This window comes from Corvus moneduloides, chromosome 22 (genome assembly GCF_009650955.1).
Source record: "Corvus moneduloides isolate bCorMon1 chromosome 22, bCorMon1.pri, whole genome shotgun sequence".
In the NCBI taxonomy this organism is placed as follows: domain Eukaryota; kingdom Metazoa; phylum Chordata; class Aves; order Passeriformes; family Corvidae; genus Corvus; species Corvus moneduloides.
Genome location: NC_045497.1, coordinates 492,418 through 516,616, shown reverse-complemented (window position 1 = coordinate 516,616; position 24,199 = coordinate 492,418). Strand labels below are relative to the sequence as shown.

At 42.4% G+C, this 24,199-nt stretch overlaps 2 protein-coding genes across 26 annotated transcripts in view; both read left to right on the top strand.

The window, feature by feature from the left end:
* UBE4B (ubiquitination factor E4B) overlaps positions 1–14,554 on the top strand; it is a 36,971-nt gene extending 22,417 nt beyond the window's left edge. For all 3 annotated transcript variants that reach the window (XM_032131470.1, XM_032131468.1, XM_032131469.1), the window contains 16 exons: positions 242–358; positions 474–572; positions 1,017–1,130; positions 2,077–2,275; positions 2,496–2,634; positions 4,884–4,983; positions 5,698–5,825; positions 6,186–6,284; positions 6,688–6,923; positions 7,655–7,781; positions 8,075–8,219; positions 9,292–9,426; positions 9,783–9,974; positions 12,183–12,357; positions 12,800–12,946; positions 13,265–14,554. In XM_032131470.1, the coding sequence (XP_031987361.1) occupies positions 242–358; positions 474–572; positions 1,017–1,130; positions 2,077–2,275; positions 2,496–2,634; positions 4,884–4,983; positions 5,698–5,825; positions 6,186–6,284; positions 6,688–6,923; positions 7,655–7,781; positions 8,075–8,219; positions 9,292–9,426; positions 9,783–9,974; positions 12,183–12,357; positions 12,800–12,946; positions 13,265–13,323 (2,211 nt within the window). In that variant the 3' untranslated portion in view covers positions 13,324–14,554. The remainder of the gene's footprint in view (positions 1–241; positions 359–473; positions 573–1,016; positions 1,131–2,076; positions 2,276–2,495; positions 2,635–4,883; positions 4,984–5,697; positions 5,826–6,185; positions 6,285–6,687; positions 6,924–7,654; positions 7,782–8,074; positions 8,220–9,291; positions 9,427–9,782; positions 9,975–12,182; positions 12,358–12,799; positions 12,947–13,264) is intronic.
* Positions 14,555–18,752: 4,198 nt separating this feature from the next.
* Positions 18,753–24,199, top strand: part of KIF1B (kinesin family member 1B) — a 78,751-nt gene continuing 73,304 nt past the window's right edge. For 9 of the 23 annotated variants that reach the window (XM_032131430.1, XM_032131424.1, XM_032131428.1 and 6 more), the window contains exons 1-2: positions 18,753–19,014; positions 23,960–24,141. In XM_032131430.1, coding sequence (XP_031987321.1) covers positions 24,036–24,141 — 106 coding nt within the window. In that variant the 5' untranslated portion in view covers positions 18,753–19,014; positions 23,960–24,035. The remainder of the gene's footprint in view (positions 19,015–23,959; positions 24,142–24,199) is intronic. The other 14 variants (XM_032131440.1, XM_032131435.1, XM_032131439.1 and 11 more) reach the window with 3 other exon arrangements.

Genomic DNA, 24,199 nt, shown 5'->3' with positions numbered 1-24,199 from the left:
GTCATGCAAAACAGTAGTTTAAATTAAGCTGGTAGAGGGAGTCCTTTACCCTGAGAATTTATTAAAACTGAGACAAACACGAGTTGCTTGGGTTGCTGGAATACTGAGGAGATGTTTCCATTTTGCCATGGGCATGACTGAGGGATGGAGGTTTGAGGGTGTGTGGCAGACACTGGAAGGTGACAAAGCAGGATGGCTGACATGGCAGCTTTGAAGAACTTGCTGTTTCTCCTATTTTTAGGTTGTCTCTTTGCCCTTGTGGTTGCCTAAATCTTTAAGCACAGGTGCAGGAAGAGAACTGCAAAGGCTTTCCTACCTTGGAGCCTTCTTCAGCCTCTCTGTCTTTGCTGAAGATGATGTAAGTGTCACAGAAGGACGTTGACAATAGCATGGTGGAGTTCTTTTGTTGTGAGGGGTTTTTTTACTTCCCCAAAACATTTCGATACATTTGCCAATATTCATCTTACTTTCAGAACAAAGTAGTTGAGAAGTACTTCTCGGGACCTGCCATTACTCTTGAGAACACTCGGGTTGTTAGCCAGTCTTTGCAGCATTACCTGGAATTAGCAAGGGTAAGTATTCTCATTCCTTTAAAAACATAATATGTGGGGTTTTTTGGTCTTGACATAGATGAAGAACATAATCTAAAAAAATTACCTTCTGTCTTAAACCACAAATCCTTTAGGATATGGCTGAAATGAATTGGGGGAAAAAATTAGAGTGCTATGAATATTTCTCCAAGGCTGTAAGCCAATTCAGAAAATAGCAGATCAGTTAGTCATGAGTTACAGATCATGTTAAAGGATGGGTAAATACATACTGTGTTAGTAGTGTGTTGCACTACTGTTGTATTTACGTCTTTGATTTAACTAATGTCATAACTAACATGCATATAAAGTTGACAATAAGACCATAACAGAAGTTTTAGTGAGTTTTGTGGATTTTGTAGAACATAAAAATACAGACAAACAGAAAGCAGGACTGTGATGCTGAGAGGTGTTTGTTTGCAATTGCAGCAAGAGCTGTTCAAGATCCTGCACAGTATCCTGCTGAATGGGGAGACGCGGGAGGCAGCTCTCGGCTACATGGCAGCTGTGGTCAATGCCAACTTGAAGAAGGCCCAAATGCAGGTAAATAAAGGGAAATGCTCTTCCTCTGATTCATCCATCCACAAGTAGCCCTAGATGGCTCATGCAGTGGTGGTCTGGAATGGAGGACAAAAGAATTTTGAGTGCCTGCTGCCACAGGCGAGAAGTCCTGTCTTCTGTCTCTGTCCGTTTCAATACATTTTCCATTTCTGAAATTAATCTGTTTTACCTGTTTTAGCAGTTTACTTCCTCTCTTAGAACTGAGATGTCGCTTCATTAACAGAGCTTCTAGATTACATGTTGAAAGCTTTGTACTTGCCCTGCCCCATTTCTGAGGGCATCATTCCAACTGACTGTTTAACACACTGCTTTCTCAGCTGGTAAAGTGCTGGGCTTTGTATGGTGTCTGTAAAAGGAGCAGGGCAGATACGGAATGGCCTGGCTCCAGTGAAACCACAGGGATGGGATTTTGGCATTGTTTAACCAATGCATTGCCCTTGTTTCCTGTGATAAAATCTGTGCATGAACTGAAGCTGTTCATTGTTATCTCCACATTTCCTTTTCAAAAGCAAACATTTGGAACCATTACTAGAAATATTTCTGTGAAATTACAGTGAAGAAGTAATAGAAACTACACTTAAGATAAAACTTAGGAACCGAAGCTCAGCAACTATTTGAAACTCTTTGTTGTTGTCTATATCAGTGGCAGACCATTCTTGAAAGAGGCCCTTTTAAGCTCTTTTAATTTCGTAGATTACTTTCTGCTTGTTTTTACGTGTTTGCTTAATGTTCTTCAGTGACTACTTGAACCATAGGGAGGGATATGTAAGTTAGTAACTGGCCTTCCCATTGCCACAAGTCTCCTTACGCACAGCCACGGTCTTCATAATTTCTCCCCTTTCTTGAACTTGCATAATTCATTTATTGAAGACTGTCCCCCTGTACTTCTCAGCTCATGTCTTCAGCCCTTTGCTTTCTCACCCCACAGACAGATGATCGTTTGGTGTCTACAGATGGCTTCATGCTCAACTTCCTCTGGGTACTGCAGCAACTAAGTACGAAGATAAAGCTGGAAACGGTTGATCCCATGTACATATTCCATCCCAGGTGTCGAATCGAGCTTCCCACAGATGAGACAAGAGTGAAAGCAACAATGGAGGAGGTTGCAGCCTGGATTGCTGAACTTTGTTAGTACTCTTACTGAGATATGTTAAGCATTACTGTGCCTTCTGATATGGAGGTACATGGAAGTACTTGATTCCAGCAAAGAATTCCCTTTTCCTAAATCCCTTTTCTTGATGCTATCTGCTTTTCCTTGTTTTAAAGAAAGTTGAATTCAAGGTCTCACCCTAGATAAGACAGTTCATTTTTTAATTTATTCACCTCTACTTCTTTTTTGTTTTTTAGGCAGGGATCCGTCTCCATTTTCTGAGCCGAAATTCCCCACGGAATGTTTCTTCCTCACCCTGCACGCCCATCACCTCTCCATCCTGCCCAGCTGCCGTCGGTACATCCGGAGACTGCGGGCCATCCGGGAGCTCAACAGGTTTGCAGCCGGGGGTTTGGGTGTGGCTGAGGGTCCTGGCAGGCTCCCGGTGTCCCCCTCTCACCACGGCAGCAAGTCTGATAAACTACATGAAATCACAATGACAATTTAGGTGAAACTGTCGCTGAGTACAGAACACCTCACCTTTTCTGTTGCCCTGCTGCTTTTGGCCCTTGGGGATTTTTGGGTGTGTTGAGGACTGTGGCTTGAATCAGGAGTTCATATAATAGTGAGATGGAGGGTGTTGGTTACACAAGGCAGCTCAAGTTGGTGAGAAGACCATTCTATTTAAAAGATAACTCTCTTCAGAACATTTTAGGATTCATGACACTACTTAACACTGTTCATTATAACTGATCTGTGGTGTGGTTGGTGGGATGTGGGCATCAGTGCCTCAGGCTCTCTGTCAGAGCTGGAGGAATGCATGTCAGGTTACGTGTCTGATAAATAATATAATCAGGTCACTGTGGAGGTGACTTGTGATTTCAGAAACAAGGCGTTGTGAGTTGTGCCTGAGCTGTTTTGAACATCCCAGAAGATATTTACCTTTTCCCCCTCAGCTTCTGACACAGGCAAATTTGCCATACTCTTGGGACAGGGGGGAGAGAAGCCTTCAGCAGTGAACTCTTAATATTGTTGTACAACTCTTAATATTATTGTACATGTAATTCAGCATATGGTTTACTGTTTTAAAAATGATAAATACATTATGATGCTAACATGAAGATACTCCTGTTTTCCATTTCTCTTGGCACAAACTCAAATAGACTTTTACAGTTGCTAAACCTTGAAGAATGCTCTGTTAAAATTAGAACAGATTTTTGTATCATCAGTATTTTCCATTGTTTATGATTGCACTCATTGCATTTTGGTAAATGTTCCTTGGCAGTAATGCCATGAGTTCATTACAGGATTTTTGGACTGCATTTGAAATGATTTAATTTTTAAAGCACATGCAGGCCAAGAACCTGGGAAGTAGCAGAGAGCAGAGCAGGGAGAGTCAGTATATGTTAAAGGAAAAACTGTTTTCCTATGAACAGCCTGTGGATTACTTGAAAAAAAGCCATATGTTGGCTTGAAAAAGGAATTGCTGCTTTTTCCTTATTTAGAATTGTTTTACAGGAGTTGCTGATGCAGCAGTCCCCATCCAACGGTGCAGAGTGTAGAGCTCTTGGCTTTACTGACAGCAGTAGGAGCTTAGGCTTCAGCATTTTCCATGAATTGCTTAGTTGCTTGCAACACTGGGAAATGTCTTTAGATCTTGTTAGTAAAGAAATTACACTGGATATTTGTCTGCTGTAGGCAGAGATTGATGTGGAAGAGAATTTGCGTTTAGAGAAGGGAGGAAAAGGGACTGTATTCGTGCAGTTCAGTGTATGAGTTTTGTTCTAATCAGCTGCACTTCCTAAAAAGGATTAAGATATGGGAATATGTAGAATTTTTTAAATGCAAATAGTGTGTGTAATGTACATTTAAGTTCTCTTTCTGTGGGGCGGCGTAAGACGATGGGTAAGGAAGGGAAGGAATATCAACCCCCTTGATTTTCTGGTCCTTATACCAACAGGGAGACTGCGGACTATTCGCGTACTGAACTCCTCTACAAGCCTGAGTTTTCTTGGGAGTGGAGCATGAAAAGTGTAGAACAAAACTCAGAAAAATCATTTGCAGTAGTAGAAAGGGGGAAGATACACAGGATATAGACCTGCAACATTCTTCTTTCTAACAAGACTTTCTGTTGGCCACCTTTTTCTTCCTTGGCTGATTTTGTCTTCCATTTTCCTTTTTGATACTAGAAGAGGAATGAACTCTCTGTCTCATTAACTGAACCATCCTTTCCTTGTGTTAAGGTTTAATTTTCATGGCATCCTATTAACCTTACTTTAGAGTGACCATAGACTTCAGTGTGAAAAAAAGACAGTTTTTTTTTTTAAATACAGTGGAGAAAATTAGTTTATCAAGCAAGATAGAGCCCTTGTGTTTCATCCCTTTGGTGTGTCTGACAGTCATGGGTGTTGGAGCTAGTGTATGTGGTGCCTCTGAGTTCTGGCTGTGCAGATGTTCAGTCTGCATTTACAAAAGCAACTTATTTTTCATGTTATGATGATGGGTAATTTCTTTGAAGATGATCAGCTTTTTTCCCCACTTGTCCATAGTCCCTTGGTTTTTAGCAGATAAGTCAGTTAAATGCCTTGTGCTGGCAGCACATTTCCCCTCTGTCATGATAACCAGTTCCTGCATCTGGTTTTCAGGACTGTTGAAGATTTGAAAAACAATGAAAGTCAGTGGAAGGATTCTCCTCTGGCCACCAGGCATCGAGAGATGCTGAAACGGTGCAAGACACAGCTTAAGGTTTGTAAGTGATTCAGTTCTCAACTAAACGCTTTGGTAGCCTGTGTATTGACTTTGTGTTTTAATGTTTAAGTACAACTTCTCTCTGATGCTGCTTGAAAATGGTGGGTTTGAACCTCTGACCCCTGTGAGTGCTGCACTAGATGGTGGTTGTGATACAGTATAACATCAATGGTGAATTTAAGATTCAAAGTAACACCAATAAGAAAATTCTGTGTTTTTTAATTGGAGAGACACCAAACAAAGGGACTGTGCTTTGTTCAGGAGTAGCTGTGTGTGCACAGTCCATGCACAAGCAGGGACTCTCAAGTCACTCATCTCACACAGAGTTCCTGCAAAGATGAGTAAACTGGGGTGCTCTGTTTTTTGAAGGCCTGTTCTGCTCAGATCTTCCTCATGGAAATTGGCACAAATTTTTTGAGCTGTAGACCAAAATGGCTTTAATCACACATTTTCCCACTTTGATACCTTTGTTACCTCTTTCATTGTTCCCATAAAGCTTGTGAAGGGCACATCTGTCCCTGCAACTCTAAATTATATTTTACTTGCTGTGTTGGGGCTTATGTGCCCTGTTTTCTTGAAATAAGAGTGTATTGTAAGAAAAGACCACTGTATAATTGTTGTGATTCTCAGATGTATTGATTGTCTTGGAGAGGCTTCACATTCCTTTATGTTGTCTTGCCCTGGATTAGTTTTTGTGTGCATGTTCTGCAGAAACTGGTGAGGTGCAAGGCTTGTGCAGATGCTGGTTTGCTGGATGAAAACTTCCTCAGGAGATGCCTGAATTTCTATGGCATGGTGATTCAGCTGATGCTTCGCATTCTTGACCCTGCCTATCCCAAGTGAGTGTCAGGTTGATCTGTGTAAGTGGTATCAAAGATATTTCAGATCGTGTTAGATTGCTTACTGAATTTAGCAGTTCTAGAATTCTTTTTACTTACAGCATCTGCATTATGTGGTCGGTGACGTACATCCTTGCATGGAATATGTGTGTTACTCAGAGTTTAATGTTCAGTTGGGTTTTGGGGGGCTCCCTCAGGTGTGTTTGGTACCCTTGAAGTACTGACATGGGCTTTTTAAAAAAGTCAGTTTCAAATTTTTATAAAGGGCTCCCATAGAAGAGTTCCATAAGGAAGCACGTGCCACCTCCTGCTTAACGTTGCTGGTTTACTGTCCTGTTTGTTGTCTCTTTTGCTTTACAGCGTAAAATTGCCTTTAACTCCTGAGGTTCCGAAAGTATTTGCAGCATTGCCAGAGTTTTACGTGGAAGATGTTGCTGAATTTTTATTTTTTATTGTACAGTAAGTAAAGTTATATTTGAAGGTAACTTGTACTACCACTTGCCCCATTAGCAGGTGGCACATGCATAAATGTAGGGTGGAAAAGTAGTTTTCTAACTTATCTGCAGTTGATGTTCTGGTTGTTAACAGCAGCCATAAGGTTATGGCATGGCAGCATTGCTGCAGCTATAATGCATAGATGGCTCCACAGTCCCTTCTAACCTAGATTTATCTTGGAAGAAAGTAGAAAGTTTTTTGGTTCTCTCCCCAGGAATTTTCTTTATGGTTTGCAGTGAGACCTTTTGATCTTCTGATATGTTAAATCATCACTAGAATAATATTTTTAAAAAGCCATAGCTTAAGAAGTAGAACATTAGGGGTTGGCGTTTTTTCATTTAGTTTTTCCTTCTCTCCTTGTTTCCAGATATGCTCCTCAGGTGCTGTATGAGCCCTGTACTCAGGACATAGTGATGTTCCTTGTTGTGATGCTGTGCAACCAGAACTACATCCGAAATCCTTATTTAGTAGCCAAGCTGGTGGAAGTGATGTTCATGACAAATCCAGCTGTTCAGCCCCGGACACAGAAGTTCTTTGAAATGATTGAGAATCACCCTCTCTCCACTAAGTTGTTAGTCCCCTCCTTGATGAAGTTTTACACAGGTAAGTGCTCTGTCTGTAGATCACTGAGTGCACAATAGTATTCTAAGGCCAAAGGCTGTATTAGCTGTTGTAACTATTAAAAAACCCAAACAAACCAAACCAAAAAAACCCAAACAAACAAAAAAAAAACCCCAGATAGATCTTGAGTCTTGTGAAGATGAGGCTTTATTGCTCAGAAATGGGGGGAAATAGCATTAGATGGAACCTTAAGCATTCCAGTCCTTTCACAAGCTGTTGTGCACTGACAAGTCCAGCAGTGTGAATTGATGGGACAATTGCTTTTGTGATCTTTAGATTCCAAAATTAAAGCTTTTGCTTTGCTTCTAAAGGAATATTGGGATTTTAAAACTCCTCATTGTAGTTTTGCTAGTCCTGTAGATTTGGGTGTTTCAGAAGAGTTTTTGCACCCATAACAAAAACAAGTATTTTTGTAGCATACCCAGTTTTTTTAGTGAGATTTTAGGCTGTGGGATGAAGATCAGAGTTGAACAGAGCAGAATGTTTTGGTTTCTCAGGGTTTTTCTTCAGAAATGAGGTTGGGTCTAGATTAGAAAATGTATAGGGCTGCTTCTTTTAATGGGAATTAAGATGGAGACTTCTGAACGGGAATTGAATTTCATCTCTTAAAGTTTCTGTGCGTGCTTCAAGCTCATAACATTGGAGGCAGTAGGGAGAGGTGTTTTGCCAGTGAATCCTGGTGGGAATGTTTTGGGATCTGTTGTCTTTTCCAGATGTGGAGCATACCGGAGCCACTAGCGAATTCTATGACAAGTTTACAATCCGCTACCACATCAGCACCATTTTCAAAAGCCTCTGGCAGAATATAGCTCACCATGGTACATTTATGGAAGAGTTCAAGTGAGTAAGAGGTTGTCTCAGGCTGCTTCCTGTTGTGCAGGCTGCTCAGGCAGGGACCTGAGGAGGTCACTGCCATTGGGAATGGGTGATGCTGCTTTCCATTGTATCTTACGTGGCAACCCCTTCCAGTAGAACTGGAGTGTTTCTAAACTGAGCTCTGGACACCACAATCAACTTGGCTTGGGGAATGGGATCGTTGTTGGAAATATACAGTGCAGGAGTGTTTCTGGGGTTGCAGTCTGCTCTGCACACCCACCTGCTCTGCCGTGATACCTGTGTTTCGATGTTTTCAGCTCTGGGAAGCAGTTTGTTCGCTACATCAACATGCTGATAAATGACACAACTTTCTTGCTGGATGAGAGTCTGGAGTCCCTAAAACGTATCCATGAAGTGCAAGAGGAGATGAAGAATAAAGAGCAATGGGACCTGCTGCCCAGGGTGAACAGAGCTGTTTTTCAAAGTGCCCTTTACTTATTTTTAATTCTCCAATACAAGACCACTAAAAAAACTTTTTTATAAGGGGCAGCACCAAAGAGCTGCTTATGAGAAGCAGTTGTCGATGCTTTTTCTTGCTGCCGGTATGGCCATGGTCACTCTGGATCACACTCTGCAAAAACCATCATTCTGCCTAGTTATGTTGTGGCTGGCAAAGAGAGTGGTGTGAAGTGGATATAGTATAAAGTTTCAAATTACTCTGCACTTAATTCTAAGTGGAGAAACCGAGACTTTAACCTTCCTGAAGGAGGTTTGGGAAGATGCTCGCCAGTTGAATTGACTTCAAGGAATAGAAGCTTTTATTCTGTTAATGCATTGGTCCTTGGTAGATTCGATGCAGACAATTATAATCCTGTACCTCAGAGCTTGGCCTGATTAGACAGTAATTGTGTGTGTTGACCCACCAATGTCAGGTATTTCTATTTTAAGGTTATTGATTTAAAAAAAGAAAAAGTACAAAAGGAAAAGCTATAAAGATCTTTGTTAAATGTATTCTGGTTTGCTCTTCTGAAGCCTTTCTTCCTGTCTCTGCCTACCAGCAAGGTAAAGCCATTACTGTAGTTACAAAATGAGCTGGTACATCATCTACAGATTGTTCCACTGGGGAGTGTTTATTATTTATGATGGTGCATAAATTAGAGAGAACCTCATTTGACTCTCAGATCCCAAGCTCGTTTTGAAGTATTGGCATTTGGATGGAAAGGAAGCATAATCCAGTTCTGCAGCTGTGAGGAGCAGTTAGAGGGTGTAAACAGACTCAATAACCACGGGGGCTCGTTATGCTGTTTGCATTCCTTCTTTAGTGTTGCAGAATTCTGGAAAATTGGTGTAGACATTAGTACTAGGTGATAAAAGTGAGCAGCTGTACCTTAGATTAAAAGATTTCCCACATCTGTATTTGAATTACTGTCTGTCCTTTTGTCTAGATCCCCTTAGGAATGTGGCTGTAAGGTTTTGATGAATGGTCATGCAGGAAATTCCTTGGAATTGTAACCACTCTGTGTTTATTTTGTAGGATCAGCAACAGGCCCGGCAGTCGCAGCTGGCTCAGGATGAGCGTGTGTCCCGTTCATATCTTGCCCTGGCAACAGAAACTGTTGATATGTTCCATATCCTTACCAAGCAGGTCCAAAAGCCTTTTCTCAGACCTGTAAGTCCTGCTCAGATTTAAGTTGGTTCCCTGCTTCTCTAACATCTCTGGATAGTAACCTGGAAATGTTTGGTAGCACTTAGTCTCCATTCTCTTCCCCTTTCTCCATCTCATTAAAATCTAATTGCTGTTGAGAGCATTACCTGAGTCACTGAGATGGTGTGATCCTTCCAGACAGCAACTGTTTGCATGACATTTTTTAATGGCAAACATGCATAAAGAACAGACACTTCCTGCAAGGCTACCAAATGAAAATTTTATTAGTTAATAATTCCTGATCTTGCTGTGTGCAAATCTAGCGATAATCTTTATCACTGCCTTCACACTGTGATCTGTGTTTTACTTTGCTCTCATAGGAACTTGGACCACGACTGGCTGCTATGTTGAACTTTAACTTACAGCAACTGTGTGGCCCCAAGTGCCGTGACCTGAAAGTTGAAAACCCAGAGAAATACGGGTTTGAACCAAAGAAGCTGTTGGACCAACTGACTGACATTTATCTGCAGCTGGATTGTGCTCGCTTTGCTAAAGCAATTGCTGATGATCAGGTGAGCTCCAGAAAGATGAAGGAGAAGGGCAAAAGCGCTGTGGACAAACAGGACTTCGCAGAACATTCTAGAAGCGTTTCATCTTGCTTGTGTGCTGCCAGCCAGTTTGTCTTACATCCCTGCAGTTTGTTTTCTTCCAGCAGGTCATCTCTGTTCATATTCTGTCTGCTCTTTGTGGATGGGTGTTCCCAGTGCTTTGCAAACGTGTAAACATACATAAATATCCATAGCACTTCACACGCATGGGAAATTTCATGAGCATGATGTGCTTATTACCTACAGACTCACTGTAAATTAGCAGAAATACTTTGTCCCTTTGCAGGTGGGAGAACTGAGGCACACTGAGATTTGACTCCCTCCCCTTTCCTCATCAAAACAGGCAGAGCTGGGACCAAGAGCCTCCTTTAACAAATCAAAGTTCATTCTCTAGATCGACAGTTTCCAAATTGTATTCCCTCTGAAATCACTTTATTAAATGGCTATGTAATAAACTGACAAAGTGCAGCATGTATGAGACAATTAACAACACCTTTGAACTCCTCATGGTAACATTCAGAGCAAGATAAGCTATTGCTTAGCTCTGTGTTCTTGTAAAGTTGTCAAACTACTGAGTCACATCTGTCCATGCCCTTGTTTCATAATACAAACTTTTCAAAGTATAGAGGGGAAAAATTCTTCACAGCAGCTACTTGAGATGCTAGTGGAAGCTGGTTTACAGCACATGAAGCTGTTTGCGTGTCTAGTGAAGCAGAGGTATTGGGGTAGCTCAAGATCATTTTTCTGTAGTTATTTAAATTCTGATAATTGCAGATAATACCAGTAATGCTTCTGAAACAGACCATATGCATTTGCATGTGCATAATGAATATTTTTGTGCTATTCAGCATATATGAAATCATTCATCATTCATCCATGCCAGCCACAGCAAATGCACAGACTGACGTAGGGATTCAAAAGAAAGAAGCCTGCGGGTATGAGAACTGGAAAAAAGCTTAATTAACAAAGTGGCCCTTCATAAAAAAGGAGTGGGGGGAGTGACCAGTCTCTTGGAAACTGTCAGTGACAGGAAAGAAATACCAAGGAAATGTTCGGTTGGTTAATGGCTACTGGTATTGGGAGAAAAAACAAAACAAACAAAAAGTTGCTTGATCATGGCGGGATCTCTCTAAAGCATTTTGAGACATGTCCCATTTGCAAATCCCAGCACGCAGGAGAGGGAATCTGCAAACGTTTATAGAGCCCTGGGCGTGTTGCCATCGTTCTGTTCCCTCTGAGCACGAGAAAGGAGTTTGGGTGGGCACTGTGTGTCCTGCGTACTGAATGGCATTTCTTGGTGCAGTGTGGTGCAGATGAAAGAAGTGGGGCTGTGTTGAACCCTTTAAAAATCCCAAGGGAAATAGACATCTGTGAGACCTGGTGTGTTTTGTTTTGTCATATATATCAACCTTGCACTGTAAAGTAAATAACACTTTTTATTAAAAGGTTTATGTCAAAACATGACATTGTGAACTTAAAAGAAAATGGTGTCTATAGAACACAGACAGCTACAAAAGTCCTTCCCTAACTTTCTTTTTCATATGAAAGTAATGCTTGCTTCAGTCGCATTTGGTCTCTCTGGATATTCCTACTGCACTGGGTGGCAAATTTCCAGCATTCACTCTCTCTCAGCTGTCTTGCTATTTTTGCAACATTGTGGGGTGGGTTTTATGTTAGTTCTTGTTTGGACTGGGAGAAAGAATCACTTCTTTCCCAGTACTGCCCTGCACATTATCAGAGAAGTTAAGAAATTTCATGAAAAAAAAAAAATCATTTTGTGCTGTATTTTCAGCTAAGACTTGTGAGAACAAGAATACAGACAGGAGAATGGCAAGACAGATGTTTTGTCTAAGAACAGTCTTAATGATTATAGTCAGCTTCTGTGAGCATCTTCCTCACTTTCTTTAGGTGATGTTGCCTGGTTTTTTTTGGTCCTTAACAGTTCTACAGTGGTGATGACTAGTAAAAAAAAAAAATCTTAAGTCTACCCCAAAGTTGACATTTTGGTGTTAGATGAGTGCTACCTACATACTATTTGCTTTGATGTAAGGTTGAGGTTTCATTGATCCTTCCTTCTGCAGTTTTAAAAATGCATTAATTATCTTTAGTATTTGCATGGCATGTATGGATACTACGACTCAGCAAAGTTGGTTTTTTATGCTTTGCCTGTAGAGGTCCTACAGTAAAGAGCTCTTTGAGGAGGTTATCTCCAAAATGAGGAAGGCTGGAATCAAATCTACCATAGCAATAGAGAAATTCAAACTGCTGGCAGAGAAAGTGGAGGAAATTGTTGCCAAGAACGCCCGTGCAGAGATTGATTACAGCGATGCTCCGGATGAATTCAGAGGCAAGTGGAGTCTTCTAAATCCTCACTATCTAGGAGAGAGGGATTTTGTTTGTTACATTGATTCCGTATGGTAATAGAAACTATATATTGTTTATGAAGCCTTCCATCCTGCTGTATTTCAATGATGTAGTTAAGTAAATACAGAGCTAAGAGTTCCTTTGGATTTCCCTGAGATTGTACTGTCCAGTCCTAGCCATGCTTTGCTTACATGTACTTGAAAACAGTAACCCCTCCTCTCAGTCTGAAAATAGGGTGACAGCAGTGAATGCTTAGTTCCAGGTCAGAAAGGGGAAAGTGCTATAAAGATTTATGTCCATTTAACTCTCTATAACTTCAGCAGTGTAGTGGGGACCCTGAGCAGTGGTTCTGTACTGTGGGTTTATGGGGAGATAAAATTTGTAGCTTTTTCCTCACTTTAATGAGGAGACCCTTGTGCCCTCAGATCCACTTATGGACACTCTGATGACTGACCCCGTGAGGCTGCCCTCTGGAACTATCATGGACAGGTCAATCATCCTGAGGCATCTGCTGAACTCTTCCACTGATCCTTTCAATCGTCAGACGCTGACGGAAAATATGCTGGAACCAGGTACCGTGGGACAGCTGGCCCTGGGATGGGGGCTGGGGGAAGCAATTTGTGGGCAGGTGTGTACTTTCATAGGACAGTGTGGAGGCCCTGTAGAGGTAACAGTTCTTTCATCTCAGCTTGCACAGAAAAGCTCATTCCTTCTGCTTCCCCTTTTTCTGAGGGGAAAAATCCCTCACACCCTTGCTTTCATAACTAATGGGCTGAAAAACATGATGATATGTGAATGAGAAATGGCTGTTGGTCATGAGGGACTTTCTTATAGTACTATTACCAAGTAATTTAATCACTCTATTTTCTCTTTTTTTTTTACCTTACTAGTGCCAGAACTTAAAGAGCAAATCCAAGCCTGGATGAGAGACAAGCAGAATGACCATTAAAAATTCCCTTGCAGTGCATGCCACCACCAATGGGCAGAGCAGGGCATGGGCTGTTCTGGCAGGAGTGGAGCAGATACACTTGGGAGCTGTTGATAGGATTGGCACGCCCACGGCACCGACTTGCAGTAGTGACCAGGAGCATGTGGACGAGGAGAAAAGCAGCTTAATTCTTGTACATATATTTAAGTGATAACGATGGTCAATAACATGGAGGACAGGCTAGGAAGTTATGTTACAAACTGTCCTTCAATATGTCACATTTTGGAGTTTTTACAGCTGAATTATTTTAGCAGACGAATGGATCAGGGCAGCATCCCTTCAACCTTGTTTTTTACCGCCAGATATCCGTTAATTTGATTGTGGTTAGAACTTTGGACATTTTGCTGCTAAAGTAACTTTTTTCTCTTTCCCTTCCTTTCTTTCTGTTCCACCCATCAAACCTGCACTGCTGTCTTTTTCTTTTGTAATGCAAAAAAATACAAATCCTGTGAAAATCAAAATCATTCCCCTGCCCTTAAAAGAACATATTTTGTGCGATAACTGTGCCTGCAACAAAGTGTTCATCTTGGGATCGTATTTTTATATTACACATATTCGCCTATTTGGTTTTTAATTGGTGTTAGACACAAGCATAATTTCAAAAAAGCAAAGGCTTCACACATGGATTTTAATTTCCTTTCCGTGAGATGTCCCTTTCCTTTATGTTGATCAAGATGCTCTGGTACTTGTGAAAAGCCTTGAGATAGAAATATGTTAAAACAGCTGCCATGAATGAGATGCTTGGGAATACCAGGATTTCAGTGACTTTAAAAAAAATAAAATACATTCTTTCAATGCTGCAGATCTATGCTAACTGACAGTTCTGAGCCATTGGAGCTTGTCCGCAGAGAGCAGATACTTTTATCCTTGGAGGCTGCAGTTTGGGGCAGGGGTCATTTTTTATGTTGCGTACCAATTTGTATCCATGGCTTGGCCTTACCAAAGCAGAAAGGGTGCAGGAAATGTAGAATTACGTTTTTAAAAAAAAAAAAAAAAAAAATTCACAAACATTTTTATATTACTGCCCCCTGCATATGATACTTGAATTTCCTTTTTAAAAAGGATTTGAAACCACAGTGTTTTAAAATTAAGTTGGAAAAAAAAAAGGTTGTTTTTCTTTTATTTGTTTTTTGCCATGTCTTCTGTTCAATTCCTGACTCTCTTGAACTACAATAAATGATACACACTCGCACAGAATGTTTCCTTGGTCTTTCTTGTAAGAGTGTCAGTGAAAATATAAAAATTACAAATGATTGGGTGTCTTTGTTCAGGTTTGCTGATAGTGATTTAGGATCTGGAGATAACTTAGCAAATTATGTGGAAATTTTCTGTGCACACAGATACCAGTACTACTTTAAACTCAAGAATGTTCCCAAGCAGGTGACACTGAGCACCTACTCACAGCTCTGTGACAGCTGGTGACAGCTCCAGGGGGATTTTTGATGAAGTTATACAGAATCCAGTGTTGACCTTTTAGGTGTGCAAATAACTCTTAAATTATAAAATGTGAAAGTACAATCGTGGGCTGGGTTTTTTTTGTTTGTTTGTGGGTTTTTTAGTGGTGCTTCCTCTTACAGTGTGAATGGGTATTTCTTTTCTCCAAGGATTGGAGGAAGGTTCCAGAGCTTCTGTCTGCCTGGACTGCTGCAAAAACTGACTGGTTTTATAGTTATAATCTTCACTCCTTCCACAAATTCAAATCCCCCTCTTCTTTCCTCTTCATAAGTCACAGATCAGGGCCTGCTCTGCTTTTACCTGCAGGCTGCCATTCAAGCATCCAAACCCAGCACAGGTTCTGATGCGTTCTAGGTTGTGGTGAGCTGTGTGAAGAAATTACCTCTTCTTTAGTGAAGAGGTGATTTCTTTCTATAGAAAGAAAAACTCTGACATGGTCAACTGTCCTCTCATCATTAAGGATTACTGCATGAAATCTCTAGAAATGTCCCAAAGTTTATACATTGATGAATGACAACTGTTCAGTCGGGAATATGTGTTTTTACTGGAGATGATTAAACTATGGCTTCACATTATGGGTTTTTTTTCTGCGAGTCAGTATCATGTATTACTTCTATTGACAGACTATAAAATGAGTATAAAATGAAAATTCTATAGTTTTGGGTTTTGACAGGAGGAAATAGAAATATTTTTGGATGTTTTAATCAACACAATGCCCTTCAGAACCTGAATTTATACTTATTCTGCCATTGTGTCAGACTCTGACCTGAGGAATATAAATAGCGAAGTGCATTACTGGAATGTTTTGTCTAATTATGGCATACGTCTATCATTTGAAAACTTGTCAATGCAGATATTACACAAGACACAAAGGCTTGACATAAGTGGCCAAAACAATTTTATCTGGGGCACTAATATCAAGTATTTCAGAGGTGTGAGCTCAGACAAGTGTTCTCCCAAATTCTGCATTCGTGAGCAGAATGATGAAATGTGTTTTAGTACAAGCAGCTGAAGTGCCGTTCTATTGTGTCTGGCCACAAAAGTGTATCAAACCCCTGTCTTTAAGTGGATAGTGGACATTTGAGTAGCTGAAAAGCAAAGCTGAAGCTGGATTAAGAATCAATCTCCCACAAAAGGTTGTGTGACAGTTGTTAGTTTAGTTAATTTAATGCTACCTGTAGTTTTTTGTGATTGCACTTCCCCTCACTAATATGTCATTTACCTTTTCCAATCCAACTGTAACCTCACTGCAATACAGAGACCTTATATTAGAGATCACAGAAACTGTGGATGGAGTTAGGTTTGACATGTCCACGTGTGTGCAGAATATGAACGTCTCTGAGCTGTGAACGGCTTACCCCAGCAATGGCTAACTTACACCTCTGTTACGAAGTGTGCTTTCCTTGGAATTTTGAGGTTATATTGTATCACTGGTCTCTCCTTGTCCTCTAGCTCTACGCTAGAGACAGAGAACTTCCTGGGGCAAGTGCTGATGCTGTAGCAATACAGTTCAGGACAATTGATTCTATTATATCACAATTTATACTTATGTAATGGCCCAATTTACATCTCTGTCAGCTCTTCCCTGCTGGCAGCAAGGGCACTAATGCTGTTCATAGTGGGATGACAACGCTGCTGTCAGTCAGCGAGGGATTTACTCTAGCAGCCCCCAGGAGCATGGTAGCACAGTGTAACTGTGCCCTTCTCCCTGAGCTTACACCTGCCCTCTGCCCTGCATTTAAACCGGCTTCCCTGGTTTAGGTGGTGTATCTTAGTGGTTGGGGTAACCAACTGTGTTTCTCTGTACTAATAAATGCAAGAAATTGCTACGTTCATTTTCCCGGTGTAGTAATGCTCAAGGACACTTTTCTTGAGCTGAGACTCTTCATCCTGTGGCTTTTCTTGAAAAAGAACATCTAAATTCTAGATTTAAGTGCACATATGCTTGCAGGGAATTGAAAGTTTCTGCTCTTTTCAGGGCTGTGTGGTGTTGTCAGAAGATAGAGTAAGAATGGTTCGTTCCCTGTAAGGAAATAGACTCAAATTTTTTTAAAACAGGATTCACAGAACAATACAGTGGAATTCCACTTGAGGATATTTTTCAATAATTCTGAATTACTCAAGGATATCTGGCTTTCAAAAATGATCTTGAGAAGACCATTCTAATTAAACTGAGCTAAAATGCTGAATTCTATACCTTACTGTTTTCCGTCATGTAACTTGATATTCTCGCAGTGTTTCTAGCAGGCTTTTTCAAGACTCTCTGACCAACAACAGAATTAACATGCGGGAGCTGTTCTGTGTGAGCACTCCCCAAACTTGGGCATTAGACTGATGCAGGAACTGCTGTTCCTAGGAGACACTACACAAACTTTGCCAAAGTAAAATTAATCACAGCGTCTGTTGCCGTGGGGGGTTACAGCATGCACCCAGTATCCGGGCAATTTGCAGGAGATTTTTGAAACTGGTTTGGGTTTTTTTGAGGTGTTCTTGCCCTTTTCTTTGCAGAGAATAGCTGACCTAATTCTGCATAGATCTAGGAAGAAGTTAGCACAGTTACACCACACTAAAATCACCATTAAATCATCTGTCCCATCAATAGGAAGTGTTCCAAAGTTCAAATAATGGTATTTTCTAGGACATAGGAAAGCCACCTATTTTTGATTTGTTGTTTCTGCTGCAATATTTCCCTAAGCCTCCTGTTCAGCCATGTATTCTTTGGCTTCTACATTTGTTGTCATAACTGCAGATGAGACTGGCAAGGGGGAATAATCACTTTCCACCACACAAAGTAAAAAATAACTAATTCTCCCAAAAATCTGAACCTTAAGGGGAACATAAGCGACGCAGTAGAGATTAACATAGCTAATAGCCAGGAGGCTGTGAACAGAAATAAACCTTGTTCTGAAACTAGAAATCTCAGGTCCTGAATGTTCTCAACATCTTAAATGCAATTTGTATATCATGGTGTACTAAATATATGTAATTAAGGCATCTCACGTAACATGATTTTCTTTAAGACACTTATAAGCTTCAACATGAGCAAGTTTCTAACAGCCGAAATTACCAAGTTACTAATGATAAGGAGGAATTTAAATCTGAATTATTGCCACAAAAATAACATTTTGCTATGAGAATATGCATGAAATTATTGAAAGTATGAGAGTTAATACAGCATCATTGACTAAATTGAATCATTTTCCTAAATACACATTATGAGGTCTAAAAAAATAACTCGGGCTGCTCAAGAAACGTTTTGAAGAGAGGGAGGAAGGATAACTAATCCCTCCCCTCTGAGCTATCACCCTTAGGCCTAGTTTAGGATTCCAAATCCCACTGAATCACACTGGGTCGGGAGCTGGGGAATTCGCTACCTCAGACACCGCCTTCCGACAGCGGGAGCGCACCTGCCCGGCCTCTCGAGCCGCGGCCGCCCACAAGCCGCGCACATTACGCTGTATCCCAGCCTTTTTTAGCACGAGTGCCCGTTTTCCCGCACATCACTCGGTGTCCGTGCTTTGTGCTCGCCACCAGCGCCCATCTCCCCTCACGGCCCGGGGGACGCGGGCGCCGCCGCGGGGCGCGCACGGACACACCGCGGCGGGGCTGTGCTGTGGCCGGCGGCTGCCGCCGCCGCTCCTGATTGGCTCCGGGCAGCCGGACGCGATTTGCATCGCGGGTTATGATTGGCTGGGGCTGGCGAGGGGCCGCCTCCGCGCGCCCCCGCTGCGCGGCGGAGGGACCGGCTCGGAGGGCGGTGCCGCTGGGGCCGGGCACCGCCAGGAGGCGCTCGCGGAGCAGCCGGCTGTGATTGACAGGGCGCGGGCGGGAGCACGCGGGCTCTGCGCCGCGCCATTGGCGGGCTGTGCTGAGGGGGCGGGGCGGCGCGCGGCCATTGGTGGAGCGGGGGGCGCTCCCCCCGTGGGGCGGGCGCGCGGCCCGCGGTCCGTCAGTGCGGGAGCGGCGCTGGGCGAGCGCGGCCCCCGTTCCTCCCGGCGCGGCTTCGCTCTCTTCCCTCCCCTTTCTCCCCTCCCTCCTTCCCTCCCTCGCCCTTCCCGCTCCATTCCCGGCAGCGGTGGGGGGGAGGGGTCTCCCGGCCTCGGTGGGGACGACGATGGGGATGGCCGGGTTCTCGCTGCGCTGCCCCGCCGGCTGCTGACCCCGCACCGCCCGCGTCCTGCGGACACCCCGCGCCAGGTGAGGGGGCTGCGCTGAGGGAGCTCTGCGCTGGCAGAGGGGGGTCGGAGCGGGGCGGGGGTGGGTGGGCGATGCCGTAATGCGGAGGGGGAGGCGGCGGTGCTGCCGTACGCATCTGTGGGGCCCCGCGGAGGGCTGAGGCCGGGAGCGGGGGGATGGATGGCTGGATGGATGGAGGCAAAGCACTGGATGCTCTGGAGCTGCCAGGGCAGCGGCGCAAGGGCGTGGGGCCCCGTTCGGCCTTGCCATCTGGCCGATGCCATCTCCTCATCCCCCGGGACTCTTCCCTCCCTTCCCTTTCTTCCTTCCCTTCCTCTCCTTCCTTCTTTTTTCCCCGCGCGGTCGCTGCCCGGCCTTTCCATCGGCTGGATGCCGCCCGCCGTGCCGCGTTCCGCCGTCCTTCTCCCCCTTTCCAGTTCGGATTAGGCGGAGGCGACAGCCGCTTGTTGGGGGTCGGGGGGACAGCCCTTCGGCTAGCCGGGATTGTGGCAGGAGAGGGTTCTCAGGGAGGCGTCCCGCCCTGTGCGGCGGGCCCGGGCCCGGCTGGCTCGGCGCGGCTCCCGGGGCAGCCATGTTGGGAGGATGAGCTGACAATCCTGGCGCTCGGGCGGGCGGCGGGCCCGGCGGCACCGGCGGAGCGGGGGCAGCGCTTGCGCCCGCGGAATTCGCCAGAAGCAGATGGCGAATTTCTGTCGGTTTTCCGGAATGTGAACACGTTCATACCAAATTCTAAAGGATATTTCGCTTCCAGCTCCTTAGCTCAGTTCTTTTTGCTGTTGCACAATCCAGTGTTGGTAAATAGCCATGTGTGCGTGTGATCAGGTTTCAGTGCTTCGCCAAGTTCTGCAGCACTGTTCGATCTGGCATCTCCACCTGGTACAGATATAGCAGAGCGTGTGTGTGAGTTCAGCTGAGGGATCACACTGTCAGCACTGCCTGAGCCTCATGCGGCACCTAAAATTGGCTCTGCTGGGGGCCCCTTGTTCAGAAACCCCTGCTGCCCCGAACAGCTGTTTTGCCAACGTTCCGTGTGCTAATCTCTGTCCTTGTTTTATTTCTTTAGAGCTCTTGCACTGATTAAGTTACGAGCAATTTTTTTGGTTTAAAAGTTAGCACATTCTGTGATACACAAATATGACACAGTGACCGGTTATCTTAAATAAAAGTGATTCTTCTTTATTTGTGATGTGTGGTGGGTTTGGTTTTTTTTTTATTTGAATGCAGAGATACAGATTTTGAACGTTGTTTTGTAACCACTTTGAACTTGTTGCAGACTTCTCTGAATGTATAAATAATAATTTGAGTCTAAATCCCTACTCTGCTTGTAACTTTACTTTAAAAAATAGCAATATGTTTGTATTTTGACACTGCTTAAAAACTGGTTTGCCAAAACTTTCAAATACATCCAAGTATTCAAGTCTTCATGTTTCTTCAAATATTTTTGTGAAAGTCCAGATCTAGTTGAGCCTATGAAGGGTGATTGATCAACACAGTTGGGTTTGTCAGCTTGAATACCAGTAAACAAACAAGGTATTTAGATGATTTTTTTAATGACACACTTTAATATTAAAATACTGGTGTGTGACTTGCAGGGTGGGTATCTTTAGTTTAAAATAAGTGTAAAACTAGAATGTAGGATTTGCTTTTTGCTGATGAAGCTCACTAATCAACTCAAATGTCATCTACCACCTGTTCTGGAGCCAGTGGTAGATCGCCTCGAAGACTCACACACGCAGTTGCCTTCTTGGTTCCTGACTGGATTCATGCAGACTGAGCATTAAAAGAGACACAGCTAGTAGGCTCCTTCCAAGACATTAGGGGGATGATTCATTCTAGCATGGATGGCAGCCTTCTAAGCCTATAATGAACATTTTAAAAAAGTTGTCTTTTATGAATATTGTTCTTCTAAATCTGTACCACGGACTGTATTATGTATTTTGGTTTTCTCTTTTTCAAGTTATGTTTCCACTCTGTAGTCAGCATTTTGTAGTAGGAAGTGATACTACTGGTTAATGTGAATCCTGAAAAACCAGTTGCAATTTATTATCTGTGATGCTGTGTAACTTGGGGCTCATTTTGCCTTATTTTACCAGTCTGTGTGATGGGGGCAACGCTGCCTTTATGAAGTGTTACGACCAGTTAAAGTTACTGGTAAGAAACCTCAAAACCCCAACAGCTTAAATGTATGGAAAGCTTGGCAAATTATATTGGTTTTGGTTAATTTTCTTATTAATGAAAATTAAATCTTGCATAGGGAATTGATATTCAAAACACCTGAAATCCATGTGCAAATACAAGTAGGTATTTTGCTTACTTCAGCTATGAAAAATAGCAGAGTTGAGAACAAATGAGATTTAAAATTATACCACATTTAATTTTCCATCAGCACAAAAGTTAGGGTTGGAAAAATTGGTAATTGCAGAAGTCCAGCAGTTAAATTTTCATGTTGCCGGTGATTTTGTGACCTCTTCTGTGAGAATCTCTTCACAGTTGTGTTTCAAACAAGTCTGTCATTTAGCTAGTGCATATGGAGTCTCTGGAGGTGTGATTTTCATGCTTTCTTACTGTGAATATGATGTTTAGAGGTACTTGAGAACATTTTTTTATACATATATATACATATATATATATTTTTTAAAGTAGATGATTTTTTCATCCCACCCTCTGTTTGCCAACTTCCCAGATATAGTTGTTGTCTGCAGAAATTAATGCAGTGTTCTGAGAGGTGTTTTTATGCAAACATCAGAAAAAAATTCTTTGTGGGACCCTACAGTAAGAAGGGAAAACAAACCCCCTACATTTTGTAAACAATATTATAAGAACATATTGGACAAAGTAAATTGTGTCACTGTGAACTTGATAAAAATGGATGTTTTGCACGTGACAGATTATTAAATGGTATTTCATAAACGGGATGCTGAGGGGCCATGTATAGTACCATTCCTGTTTCGAAGAGCAATATTCAGGGTCAGTTGGATAATAGTTCTGGGTTGTGTCGGGATTAGTCTTGTCACTTGGCTGTGGTGTGAAGGCTCAGGTACTTATGCAAGGGTCCTGTTAGGGAGGGAGAGCCAAAATCCACAGGGTAGATCCTGGAGGGAAGAAGTTCATAATGAAGCTCTGTGTTTGATGCTTTGTTCCACACAGAAGTATGCACCTCTGAGCAAGAGGGAATGAAGCAGTCTCTAGGACAACCCAGAACATCATGTGAATTCATTCCCAGTAGTTTTCTGCTCTATTCTATGTGCAAGATTTTAGTGAAGCTTCTTAAAATTCCATATTAACGCTGAGCTGGTGGTGTGGCTGTGTCATTAATCATTGCTCAACCAGTTTGCTGTACCAGTGACATTGAGAGTCAGTTGGCTTGCTCCTAAAGACATTCTTCTAGTCTGATGAAATACCTCAGGTACCTGTGAAAGTAAGGAATGCTTTAAATTGCTTCTACTTGGGGGAGTAATTTAATTTCTGCCTTCACCATGTGATGGCATTAATGAAGTTTTTTAGTTTTATTAAAGACTTCTTGTACTGTGGGAAGATGTGTCATAAGTTGAATTAAGCATGTTTAAGTAGTTTTACCGAGTGTAGAACTTATTTCAGAGCTGAAATGCTTCTCCTTTAGACCTGCTAGTAAGTTTTGTACTTCTGTGATCACAACCCTGAAGTGAGCATTTCGTTGGATATGTGGTGTGTTGATAACCAGAAAAGATGTCAGGATTTCTGGGTGCATGGTTAAGCCAAGTTGAGTTCTGCCCTGGGTAAGTCAGGTTCCAGATAGAAATGGCTGTGTTGAGTCAGACTGAGGATTAATCCAGCTCTGAATCCTCTCTTCAGCAGTGGCCATAGTAGATATCTAGGATAGAAGGATAAATCAAACATAAATAGTTTTCTCACTATGGTTTTCCAGGTTCTGTGTTTCTGTGCCATGGAGGCTTTCCTAGCCAAGGGTAGGAGCTTTTTAGCAAGGCTTATTCTTTGAATCTTACTGCTTTTTGAGGCTGTTAGACTTCAGTACTGACCGTATCCTGTGGCAGCAAGTTAAACTTCTCAGTTGTGGACCAACTGAAAAACTTTCTTCTAATGGAAAAGGCTGGTTGACACCAATACAATAAAACCAGTCTTTTTTAACCCTACATTCCAACACTGTCCCAGACATGCTTTGAAGTTTGGATAGTGGGTGTCAGGGATAGTTTCCTGCAATGAAAGTGCTCCATCATTTAAATTTGAACAAGCATTTTGATAATGGAGATGAATTTAATGGTGGACATTTGCCTGAACATAGATAGTAATATTTACCCTGAAGGCAGTAATTCTTGATTCCTCTTCTTCCTTACAGTGTGTCCTTTAATCAGTAGATATACAAGTAGTTGATGAGTTGTTATTTCCTTTGAGAAGAGGACTTTCCCAGGACTGCAAGGGGTTCTTTAAGGGTACACCCTTTTCTCTGGAGTCATATGTATTGAAAGTCGGAGTGCTGTGGCCCATGACACATGTGTTAGTTTTAATATTATTGCTAAAGCATTGTGGCAGCAAGGATTGGCAGTGAGAGAACCTGGATATGGGGTATATGGTCATTGCCTCATGATGAAATTTAAGTAGCTCTGTCTTTGCTGCTAAAATTATCTTTGTTAGGTTAAGCTTAACACATGTTGCAGCCAGATATTTATTTTGGTATTGGCATCCTTACTTTCTGGAAGAAAATCAAGTAATGAAAACAAGTATTTGTACACTTCAAAAGAACTGCTTCAGGTGACAGAAACTATTGACTAGGGAGATGGTGAACGGGTGCTGGTAAGTGTATTTCCAGTTCTGGCTTTGAAGTGACACCTTTTGGGGGGGAAGGGAGGGAGCAGAAATTGCATTTATCAAGTAACTTTGAACCTTCCTAATTTTATCACCATCTTGAATGCAGTACCTGTAAATAACTAAATGATATTTTTCTCCTTAGAAAACACCAACAGGAAGGATAACTTGAAAGGCTCTTGACCCCTTCCAGTTCCTTGACTGTATTGCAAGCAGCCAGGATGTCGGGGGCTTCAGTGAAGGTGGCTGTTCGGGTCCGGCCTTTCAATTCCCGAGAAACCAGCAAAGAGTCCAAATGTATCATCCAGATGCAAGGCAATTCAACCAGTAAGTTTATTTTAATCTTGTAAGGGAGTCTTTCTCTGTTCCCAGCCTTCCTACTTAA